Below are 13,285 nucleotides of genomic sequence, written 5' to 3'. Positions count from 1 at the left end.
TAAGTTGTTTCAAGGTAAAGTGTATTATAATAGCGTTTCATGTATTTTTTATTTTTTTTTAATTTATTTTATACACACTTCGTTGCTAGAAAGAAACACAAATAACACAATATATATAAATTACAAGGGATGCAACGGGCGGCCTTATCGCTAACAAGCGATCTCTTCCAGGCAACCCTAGTAAGAAAAGAAAACAATAAATAAAATAAAAATGATGAGTGCAAGAAGTGCATAACCAGAAGTTATATAAAAAACAAAATATATTTATATTAATCTATAGAACCTTAATCTAGAGAAAATAAAAAAATAAAAAACAAAATATTTTCTAAATTTATACGGCTGTGTTCAATAGAATATCATACAAGTCGCCATTAGTGCACAAATGCCAAGCTAATTGAGAGGCTCAATTTATCAGTTGGCTAATTCCGCTAATGACATTTCTCACAGAATGTTATTAAGCTCTTTAATTACTTTATAACCTTAACTTAACAATTTATAAACTTTGATTGCAAGTCAAGTCAAGTCAAATCATTTATATCAATAAGACCTAATAAAGGCACTTTTGAATATCGCAATTACAATTTAAAATATTTTAAAAAATTACTCTATTTGCCCTTTCCAATAGGTAGTATTTTATACAGGAGATTGAGTAAGAAACTCCATAGTTACCCGTTTAAAATAGTTTTTGCAATGTTTCGCGTATAGCGCATTGTATAGCGTTTAAAAGGCAGTTTTTGCCGCGCACCACCACTTTGTGGAACCAGCTGCCCACTGAAGGATTTCCGAACCAATTTGACTTAGGGTCCTTCAAGAAAAGAGCGTAAAAAATCTTAAAAGGCCGGCAATTCACGCGAGAGCCCTCTGGCATCGAGAGTGTCCATGGGCGGCGGTATCACTCAACATCAGGTGAGGCTCCAGCCCGTTTGCCCCCCTACAATGTTTTGATAATTACATGTAATTAGAATAAAAAAATCTACTATACTAAAAAAAGATAGGCGCACGCTGTTATAATACACGATGCAGCAGAAATCTAAATTATTATGTAGATACATGTTGCTCACATATTTCCTTGCTTACCACTTATTTCCTAGCCGTCGTCGGTAAGTAATAATTAAGGAGTAGGACTCTTAGTACCAATCCCAGAAGGCGTCTTTACCGTTGTTCTAATTTCAAATTTCAAAGCCTTATTTCAACAAAAAGAGAAAGTTTACAAAAATATATATGTATATAAAACAGTTATTTAAGAAAGTTTTTCTACACAGCTGTCTTCTTGTACAGCTTGCCTTTGTGGCACAAAGGCCTCCTCCAGCTGTTTCCAGCTCTAGCTTTTTTTTAAGGCATTAGCCCACCGCGTCAATGGTCTTCCTCTCCTTCGCTTGGTGTTGTAGCGAGGTGTCCATTGAGTGACGTTTTTCGACCATTTTGCTCTTTGGCCTCTGAGCAGGTGTCATGTCCATCTCTATTTAAGCCTTTTGGCTCTAGTCATTCTTCTAGCGTCTTCCCAGTTGGTGATCCTTCGCAGCTCTGCAGCTCTTTTCTTTTCCTCGCTCCGCTATCGCATACCCTTTGATATCTCAAATATTAACATTTTCGATAGCTATTTAGACAATGTATAGATTTCCTAGGAAATGTGTCTAATATAATTTATTTTATACATTTTCAATTCCGAGGAAATGCATATTTTGACGGATTACATACATTTCCGGTAACATATACATAGATACGAGCCCATAACAATAATAGTTGGGTTTATAACATATTAGTCCTTAGTCTGCAGAATATCCATTGTTGTCAATATGGCACATAAATTCGTGCTATCAACAGTATAACATTGATATAGTATATAAGTAATTCCGTAAACGTCGCCATTTGATAGCTATTTGCTGTACTGCAAGCCACTGTACGTTTTCATATATACATAGTACAAGGCATTTATACAATCCCTGGAGGCTCGATACACATCAACCCCATTCTCAACCTTACTGTTTCTAGCTGAATTCTGCCAGATCAATTTTCCTTATCTTTTATACACAGGCAGTATTTCATTAAGGAAATTTTACATAAATAGCCTCAAAAATATTCACAGCTTAGTTCACATTAAAGGCCGTATTTTTATCGTTTTGTTGTTCAATATTCTTTTATCTCTGCCTTTTATTAAATTTTGGAAATGTCTTAAAGATAAGCTCTGTTAAATGGCTTACTATAAAGTTAACGATTATCTAGTCTATTTTAATAATACTATTTAATAAATAATACTATTTATTTGCCTATATTTGTTTTAAAATAAGTGTCGTTTGATGATTTGCTTTTTAAAAAAGTGTAACGAGAGATTTGTACGCCGGCTTTTTCTATCGGCCTTCACCCTCTGTCTTCTTTGCCGATGAGTAGGGATGCCTACATGTTCAAATTTAATGACGTGGAATAAGTGATACCTGTCTATCTTATGTTCTATATGTTATATAAGTTCTATATATAAATGTATTTTTTTAATAGTATAAATTAAGTATTGGCTGATCGTAAAGTGGATAGTAATATTTATTATAAACGTATATGAATAGTTTATTTTGAAAAGCCAGATTTTTCGTATTCAACTATTTAGCACATTTTTTAACTGACTCCATATTTCTGTTACTGTTACCAATAAGATGACAAAGGAAGATATTTTCAAAATAAAAAGATAATTACTATTATTCTTATTAGTTTTACTTCCTAACAGTTTTATATACCATTTAACTCTACTGCTTCGGATATCCATTTACTCTTGTTAATAATAAAAAAGAAATGCAAACGTTATTCAATTACTTGAAGACGATCTTGAGAGAGATGTTGTTATAACTTCGTAATTAGTTTTGAACATAAAACAAGCCTCTATACTGGGTCTGTAGAGTATACAGATAAAATACTACATTATACATCAATGAATTTGAAACCATAAACAAGCAACTTTTCCTTTTTACCTTATTATTATTTTGTTTTCAAATAGATGCCTAGGGGTTGTCCGGTCATGCTAGAGGATAAAATAAGTCGACCAAAGGAAAGATTTTGAATTCTCGTGATTTTTTTTAAAGTAATTAACACCAAATATATATTTTTTGCTCAATATATCATAAATGTGGCTTGTAAATATTTTATGTTTCTTTTCCACTGGTTTTCCTGCTGGCCCTTACTTTCCTCTTGGGCAGATGAAGCTTTTGGTTTTAAGATTATTTAAATTAAGAATAAACTAAATCGGAATAAAAAAAATAAACTAAACTGATACTGGATACGTGAAAAACAAAAAGTAAAAAATTATAAAAAAATGTACATCAGTACCTTAATTTTTTAATTAGGTTATCACGATGTTCATTACTAACCTACTCTAATATTTCTAAGTGAATGTAATTCTTTGAGTAATAAAGTATCCTTGAACCAAAAGTAAATAGAAACTCAGCAAACTGGAAAACTCAATGATAATAAATATTTTCGGCGGAGTGATGTAGCTGAAACGGTACGATTTAGTGATATCGATAAAGGTACATATGTAGGGTCTAACCCAGTGTTTCCCAACCTATTGTTGCCCTATACGTCTATCTTACATTCTTATGCCCCCCGAAATCTAACATTATTTGTAATATAAAAAAAAATTGTTCGTTTAAGAACCTTAAAAGATAGGTTTTGAAGAATGTTTTAGGAAATTGTAAACGAAACATTGTAAATTTAAAAAAAAATGAAAAATTGCAAATCTAATTTCAAATAATTTTACTAAATTTTCGAATAGCCCTCAATAACAATCAAATCGCCCTCTGTAAGGACCCACCTTGGGAAACACTGGTGTAGACGATCTGTATCCAGTACCAATTAGTGCAAGGAATCTTTAATTTCGTGAATTTATAAGTTTTAAATATTTATAGTTCAGGATTAAATTAATATAAGTATTAGTTTTGTATAGCTTGTTTTGGGTAAGAAAAAATATCGCTGTTAGTATTGTCTTTTATTAACATAGCTTTTACACATTTAAAGAAAACACTTTTATACCGATTGAAGCTATGTATTTTTATTGTAAACTTATCATTATTTTACATAATTTTAAATTTATCCGACGTTTCGCCTACTTTACAGCACTTTTTTAACATTCAACATCTTCTGTCTTCAGTCACCGTGACCACGCACGGTATAAAGCACGCGAAGTCGGTTAAAAAAAAATATGTAAAATGATTATAAGTTTACAATAACAATACATAGCTTCAATCCGGTAAAAAAGTGTTTTCTTTAAATATCGCAGTTGCTTTCGGGCTTCAGACAAGGAACGAGTGTCAAATCAAAACTTTACTATTGATTGTCTTTCAAGTTTCAAATGATTAAATTTTAAAAATTAAACTGATATTTTTTTTAAGTTTTAATAATAATAACTGAATCTCCATTATTATCGACCTTTAAATAATCGTTTGTCATTGGCAAAACAATTAGCATTACCGGCTGTGAACTAACTTGACCTATGATTTTTTCATTATTACATAACAATGTAGCCTATGAAATAATCGAAATAAGACTTGAGTTTTTTTATATACTAGACTTGACTTTACTTGTTATTAATTTATGATAATGACTATGACAGCTGATACCAAAATAGTATTTTAATTGAAACTATATCACCATCTAAATATATAGTTTGTGGATATGCAGAGGCTGGTTTGAACCACATCATGTTTGTTTGTTCTCGGCGCGACAGGTCGAATCTTCTCGAAGGTCTCATTTCTCTTCAAATTCCTTTGCCTTCATCCATATTCTATTAACTCGCAATAATGGATCCACACGTATATAAACTTTTAACAGCTTTTATCTTAAGTAGTGAGATAAAAATTTAGATCATATGAATGTGTAAAATCTATATATGTAAATATCTTTTTTGTATCTCTATAAGAATTGATTTATTGATTTTTTGATCTCTTAATTTATAGATTATTTTTTCCATTTCTTTATTTCGTTCCTTACGATAATATTATTATTTTACCCGTTTCCCTGTTTTGACCCTGGCCACAATTGACGAACCGTGCGGTCCATGAATAAAAAAAAATATATAGTTTCAATAAAAATAATATACACATTAACAAACGCAGTTGTGACATCGATCTTAATTAACGTTTACAATGAACGTTATGTAAATTTTAAAATTTTGATATTGTAATAAAGTATATCTTAGATGGAATGATTTCGACAAAATGATTATAACTGAATGTTACTCTACTGTAAAATACATTGGTTTAAGGTTCTATACACCCGGATTGCCGTGGGTCTCTGGCAGAGTTCGAATGGGCTACGGCACATGGGACAGGCGCAGTGTTGTGCATCGCAGTGTCCACGCCCTGAGAAGCCTCCATCCGAAAGTTATGAACCACAGCGGACGTTCATCGGAACTTCTGAAGCCAAGGTACTATTACAATTTTACTGTTATACAACCAGACAAACAACTGTTTAATTTTTTTACTACGTAAGTACCGACTGCAAAGTTCGGTACTGACGTATTATCGCCACTGCGGCAAAAATTAAGTGGTTAGCGTGGACAACCTAAACCTAAATTATTGATGATTAAATATAAAATTAATCACTTTTTATAAAATCAAACCACTTTAGAAGCCAAAAAGGTTTTGGTTTCTAAAATGGTTTGGTTGGGTCTAAACCTTACCTAGGTTTAGATTGTCCACACTTGTACGTACAACCTGGTAAGTACTTACCCAAGTTTGCCTGATTTCCATCAGGCAGCATACAAAATATCTTTGTTCATGCGACGCTTTTAAGCCAAGTTGTCTCAGATATTTAGAGCGCAATGCTCTGAGATGAACCTCATCTAGGTTTTATTAATTTAGAATATATTACTTTTGCGTGACTCCGTGACTTGAAGTTTTAAATATCGTTAGGCCCTTGATACAAACTACCGCTTATATAGTGAATCACAGTTCATTTATCTGTCTTTCATTGTCTACGCTAATGAAGAAATTTTCATAAGAACGATTTCTTGGTACCAAGTATTTCGGTAAAATATGCGTAATTATGAATTACCCATAATGAACTTAGACACAAAGTTTATAAATCGCGTTTAATTTGAAAATAATTTTATTCAGTATTCTGGTGAATTTTCATCGTTTTATTTTAATTTCCAGTAGTTTTCTATTGTTTATTCGGAGTTTTAAGAACGATATATATAAACGGTATATATGTTTTTATACATATAAACGTTTCGTGCTACAATTAATTGCAATTGTTTTAGTCACTCTCATCTAACAAATGTGTACATTATTTACCTAATTCACGGTGAAAAAAACCCAAAAAAGAATTATCATCACCTCATACTCCATTGTCTTCCTTGGTCCCTACTTACTTACCTGCATCTTCAACCTTTTGCTGCCTAAGCCAGAAATACAACTGAAAGAATTAATTAATGACTATCTAAAAGCAGACCTCAGGTTATAGAATAAATTACATGTTTAATGAATATGACTATAATCTACGTACGAATAGTAACAATTATAAAATGTAAATACACACCGCATATCTCAAATAATACGGAAACCTGTCTGAAACATTCTGAACAGTTACATCGCATTTCATAGTTATGAATTTTTAAAAACCTTTTCAAATTTCGCGAATTGTTTTAGAAATTGTTATTCCATTTGTGTCTGCAATTGTATATGCAAAAGCCGACCAGTTGCGTTTTACACTATAATTATATTAACTGAACTATCAATCTACTTGTTAAATGAAATGTACGGATAGAAATACGATTTTCCCTTGTTTATGTATAGCGTAAAACTCTCTAATGATCTCGTGCAAATCATCGAAATTTTATTCGCAAAAGAACAATAATTTTAAGAACAACAATTCAGTGGTGGCTGGGCTCAAGACATAATCATTATTTTTAACAACAGTAACATTGACGCCTCAATATTATTCATTTAATTATCCTTTTTTGATATTGTTAATTTTAATTATTGTTTAGTTTTAAAATTTAGTAATGGAAATGATTAATATAATTCTAGCAATAGGAAATTTTTTTATATTTAAAAAAAGAATTGAAATGGGTACCTGGGTACTGGGACCTTCGTCTTTCTTAGCTGAGAATTTAGGTAATCAATATTAAGTGAAATATTTGAAGTAAATAATATTTATCTTATAATCCTCGAGGCACAACCCAGAAAAATAAAAAAATTAATATACCGTAGTAAAAGTTTCACAAAGTATTACCAATTCAATTTATTACTTGAATGAAGCTGATGAAGGTCGAGAATAATGTTTAGTCTTGTATGATATTATATTATTAAGGCTTTTGTTCAGTTATAAGACACGGTCTTTGAAACTCAGATTCAGTCTAATTACATTTATTTACACCTCTTCTATTATACAAAACATAATCAAATATTGTATTCTTGAATTTAATATAATAAATTCAGCGTTAGTAACACGAGCAATTTATATTATTAAGGTTCTTTCAATATTTTAACAATAATAAAACAATAAGAAGAGTATCATTTGAGGCTTTGTAGGAACATTATTAAATATAGAGAGATATATATATATATATATATATTTCGAGATGACATACAAACGAGCTTTTTTCGTCTTCGACATCCAGATCAAACAAATTATATCGCAAAATAACGTTGAGGTATTCGCTGCCGCCTGCCGCGGCTAATAAATAGTCTACCCATACAGATATTAGATAGCCTAACGCTAACCAACATAAACTCTAAATTAAAAAACTTCTTTTATACCCATTTGTCGCGCTCTTAAACAAGACTGCTATGAATCATTAATACAAATCATAGCGGTTTTCTAATATGTATTATTAAGAATTTATTCAGTAGAGCAGTGTTGGTCTAGTGGCTTCAGCGTGCGACTCTCATACCTGAGATTGTAGGTTCGATCCCCGGTGTTACCCAATTGACTTTCTTTCTGTGTGCGCATCTAACATTTGCTCGAACGGTGAAGGAAAACATCGTGGGGAAACCGACATGTCTTAGACCCAAAAAGTCGACGACGTGCGTCAGGTACTGGATGCTGATCACTTACTTGCTTATTAGATTTAAAAATGATCATGAAACGGGTTCAAAAATCTGAGGTCAAGATCTAAAGAGGTTGTAGCGCCACTGATTTATTTTAATTTATGAATTTATTCTAAATATTTTTTTTCTGTAGGGTACTCCAGTTGGACCAGTTAAAACGAAGAAGCGCTCCCGGCAGGAGAGTCGAAGCTGTCATCACCTTAGTCATCTGTCAAGAAATGTTCTGCGCGCGCGGCGCGGTGTCGTGCGTATGCTTATAGTAGTTGTCCTGACATTTGCTATCTGTAACTTGCCCTTCCACGCTCGTAAAATGTGGCAATATTGGTCAACCGGATACCAAGGTACAAGCGACTTCAGCGCCCTCCTTACACCCCTCACATTTCTCATTACCTACTTCAACTCTGGAATAAACCCTTTACTTTACGCGTTCCTATCCAAGAACTTTCGTAAAGGCATGAGGGAGCTGCTATTCTGTAACTTTCACAGTAAGAAGAAAAGTGAGAACGTGATTTTATTGAATAGAGTTGGAGGAACGGGTTTACGGAGGAGTTCGACTCGATCCACACGGGCCAACTGCAGCACGGTGACGATGGCCCCGAATGGGGAGTCATGAGGGTTGTACAGGCAGAGGTTTTTCTATAGGCACACGGAAGTTTCCTGATTAACGGAGAGCACCGACGAGGTGACCGACAGCAGCGGACTCTACACCATATCCACTATATCACGAAAGGACTTGTATGACTGAGTGGTGTGCTATGACTGAATAACTTGTGATCTCATGAGCTTACAAAATGAACGTTAATGTTGTGATTGTAGTACTATGTGTTGAATAGATTATATAGTCGCGGAACTCGTTAACTTATAATTAAATATTACAATGTATTTTGAAGGGTTATTATTATTGGTATCGCTTACTAGTCATTGAATTCCGCGACATTAGAACTAAACCATATCGAGAGATGTACATATAAATTATTTAGTTATACGTAAAAGAGTACCTAAATATAATATAACTTCTGTAGCGTAAGAATTGTTGTTCTATTAATGTTTGAATGATTATCTGAATATTGATTAAATAATTAGTTAGTGAAGGACTTAATTCATTTTGCGGTACAACCCTATATATTTCGAGCGAATTGGTTTTTTATCGATTTTGTATTGAGTTTGACGCCCGAGGATACAATAGTGGAGCTCAAACAGATTGCACTGGGATGACTGTCATACAAAACCTTTAAGCCCACGTGTGAGTGGCGAGTATTTTCCGGTAGTATTGTGTTAGCAAAATAATTGTTGGTGTACTGGTTTATGGATCTATAATAATCGAATAACTTTCAGCGCTTCCTGTATTGTGCCTTCTCCCGCAAATACTAGCTTTCAGCTCCAGCAGGTCCTGTCCATCCTGCTATACCTAGGTCGCCTAGGTCTAGCCGTCTAGCCATCTGATATTGGTCCATGCGCCAGCCAACATATTTCCTGGGCATTTTGTCTAGTTTTATTATTTATAAAATCTTTTTAATTATTTTATTTTTGTAAGATATTTTATTTATATTAGATTTATTTAAGTTAATATATATTGATAATCGAAAGGCACTTTTCCAATATTCTAATAATTTTAAATACAATACATAAAATTTTTAAGTATATTAATACAAATTAATGAACATTCTCAATTTTGTTTAATTCGATTTATAATCATTGAATTTTTACATATCTCTAATGTAAATATACATATAGTTGTTACAAACTTAATTAAAGAAGAAACTTCTATAGGCATTATTAAAATGATTTTTTGAAAATAGCTGGTGGAAAAACTTGTGAACTTAGTCTAAGTTCCTGGCCTCTATTATATACTATTACATTACTGAACAGATTAACCAATACTAGAGGTAAATTACATTGGGAAATTCTGAATTTTTACGTGAAATTTTATTGTTAATAACAAATAAATCGGTACTATTCAGTAATTAATTATAAACTAGCAACATCCTGCGTGATCGGGATAAGATCACGTCTGTACTTTCAGAAGAAAAAAATCTTTTAATAGAACTTTTAATTACTTTCTATTGTTCTATAACGTCGGGGTCACCAATGTACCTTAATTGGTATTCGTATGTCTTTAAAAAGTACTGAGTATTATAATGAAACGAGGCTCTTCAAGACACGACTATTTAATATGAGTGTTGGTACAATATTAATCTATATTAAAACATCGGTACATTTATATTAATCATATAGGCACACTATATGTTATTCATTTCGAGTAGGCTTGTCAATAAAAATCAAATCATCTGATCCACGCTTTTATCAATTAAAGATACTTTCATTTATTTGTGGATTAACAGGTTAATCTACTATTAGATACTTATTAAATACTTAATAGACAAGGTAATACATTCCTCGAAATATTTTATTTAAACACTAAGTATTTTGATAATTCTAAAGCATCATAACATTGGCTTAAATTATCTAACATTTAAAAACAAATTAATTAATTAAAGCATTTGTAAGTATTTTTATAAATACTTCACATATGTATATCTATTTTATGACCGTGTTGACTGTCCTTCACGTTAAATACATTACGAAAGGATATATTCAAATTTATTTTATGAGAAGCCCTACACAAATTTTAATAATTTATGAATGCTATAAAAAGCTGTGACCAGCGTTTTAATATTATGCTAATAATATGAAGCATTAGCTTCAAACTGTGTGTTGAAAATGAAAATGAAAATATCTTTATTCATACAGGTAAACAAGTTCACTTATGAACGTCAAAAAATTTAATTATTTGTAAATTTAGATTTACTGCCAGTTCGGAAATCAAGGGCGTAGAACAGAAGAGAAGAACTGCCAATTCACTCTCCGCCACTCTTTTTAATCGCCAACTTTCTTCTTTTACAGAACGTTTGTAAGGAACTCCAACCATTACACCATGTTCCATATGACATCTTGAGTAATCAAGAATCATAAAATAAATTAAAAACAAAGATTATCTCTATTTGCTTGTATGTGAATCAATGCTATGTTGATTTGATTTGAAACGCTTTGACCCTTTAAATTTATCCTAATATAATCATAAAAATGAGTTGGATAAAACTTAAATTTTCATTTTATTATATGTGATATAAGAATATTGGTCCAAGGGGACAATTAATTTAAACGTGAACTCAAAACATACACAGCTAGCTATAGTTAGGGAGCGGGCGAGCAAAATTTCTATATGATCAGCACACATGGCAGACGTTATTAATAGTGACAATTATACCCTGAGAAACATGAAGGACCTCGTCTACCGCTAAACTGCAATCTACCTCTATGTGAAACTTGTGCAAATCATATACCTTAATGCCAACCAGCTCCCTAACTACTAAGTGCTTTAAGCATCTTACAGCGTTGGCAAGTTGGCAACACTTAGAACATGTTAATTTCCTGCTGAATGGGAAGCGCACAGTACAAAAAAATATAAACGACCACCATTTAACAATTTTCAGATTTCACTGTATAATATGGAATATAATATGGAATGATATAATATGGAAATTGTATTCGTTTGGTTTTTTTTTCATTATAACATCGTTTTATTAATCTTAAGTAGGTATATTTTATTAACATAAAAGTAATTAACCGTTAAAAAATTAGCCCAGCCTTATTTGTATTTTATAACTATAGATATACACAATACTTTCATAACTCACCACTACATACCTTCTAATATATTTGATTGCACATCACTTTCATATTTACACCTTGTCCACGACAAGATGGTTTACTCACGATGCTTTCTTTCACCAGATTTCTTTCTATATACGAATTTTAAATGTGCTCATAGAAAGAAAGTCCTTTGGAGCACAGCCCGCACGACTATCAGGGACGATGAAACCACTGTCAACACTGTTCTATCTTTGCTTACCTTTTAGATCAATTCATACTAGAGATGATCATGACAAATCACTCACATCAAGCCATCAAAAAATAGTTTCACCCTCAGTAACGACAATTGTTATCGATTTGTTTCTGAAATAGAGTTCTATAAACTATACGTAGTGAAGATTAATGAGAATTTTAGTAATTTATCTTATTTGATGAGTCATTAATAGTTTCTGCTTAATTCGTTTCCTTCATTGGAGCAGTATTAATGATTTTGGACTACGTATTCTAGTCGAGTTAAAAACTAAAACTACCTAAAACTCGGTGTAAAACTCCTTTAACAGAGTTTAATTTAATTTAATACCTACGTGCTATGAGAGCATTTTGAAACTGTGCCAAATGTCTTCCAATTATTATTGGAGGTATTCCTTAAAGCAGATATTCGGTAAAATACGGTGCTTCTTCCGCATATATTACTGGGTACAAATGTCTTAGATTACCGTTTATTCATTTTATACAGTTATTATTCATTTAGAACACGAAGCTCTGCAAATACATTACTATACTTGACTTGGTTTAAAATAGAGATACCTAAGAGGATTACTCGGGATGCTTGCAAAGACTTTTGTATTTTTAAGTACTTAGTGTAGAATAGTTTTAGGTCGGTGTGGATAAATGAATTCTTAATATTAATAAAATTATATTTTAATGTAACGTATTGATTAAAAAAAAATACAGGTAAACTTAACATAGTCTCAGACTGTCGCTGTTTTATAGGATAAAATATCGTTTGGGAATATATGAACATATGGTGCAATAAACAGGCATTACAATATTCTAAATCATTTTCATTCATTCATTCATCATACAAATTAGCTTAAAAGTTGGCGCCTGTTAGATAATACCGGTGACCCTTCTAGCTGAGAACTGGGGGTTTTCTGCTTAACGGATAAGTATACAGAGAGGAAATTAAAAATCAAAATCAAAATACGTTAATTCAGTCTAGATGCGTCTTAGCACATACTTATGAATGTCAAGATTGTTTACTAATTATAAAAATTAAAAAAGAAAAAAGAGCAAGGCTACTACCAGGAGGCCTTGTTCTGAGAAGAACGGGCAAGAAACTCAGCAAGTTTTACCCTCCCTCTACAAATACAAATACGAAATGAATAAAGTAAATTGTGTTTTACATTTAAATATTTTTATTAGCGGTACACTAGTGGAACTCCATTACAAACCTGATCCTATGGGACCATGACGATCTGACGAAGGCTATTTGTGTGTAATTTCGAACCATATGAGCTTCTGGGTTTCGTGATCGCAAATCTGTAATAGTTTTGATTTCCAGCAACAATAATTGAGTCGGTAAAGATGCCTAA

The 13,285-nt window shown here is 32.1% G+C and overlaps 1 protein-coding gene across 1 annotated transcript in view; it reads left to right on the top strand.

Annotated features, from left to right (window-relative positions):
- The window catches only part of LOC110999828 (trissin receptor), a 57,902-nt gene extending 48,649 nt beyond the window's left edge, over positions 1-9,253 (top strand). The window contains exons 6-7 of the mRNA XM_045631753.1: positions 5,246-5,407; positions 8,170-9,253. Of these exons, the coding sequence (XP_045487709.1) occupies positions 5,246-5,407; positions 8,170-8,649 (642 nt within the window). The 3' untranslated portion in view covers positions 8,650-9,253. The remainder of the gene's footprint in view (positions 1-5,245; positions 5,408-8,169) is intronic.
- Positions 9,254-13,285: the final 4,032 nt, after the last annotated feature.

Source organism: Pieris rapae, chromosome 16 (genome assembly GCF_905147795.1).
Source record: "Pieris rapae chromosome 16, ilPieRapa1.1, whole genome shotgun sequence".
NCBI classification, from domain to species: Eukaryota; Metazoa; Arthropoda; class Insecta; order Lepidoptera; family Pieridae; genus Pieris; species Pieris rapae.
Note: the sequence above shows the minus strand (reverse complement) of the source record. Positions and strands in the feature narration are given on the sequence as shown.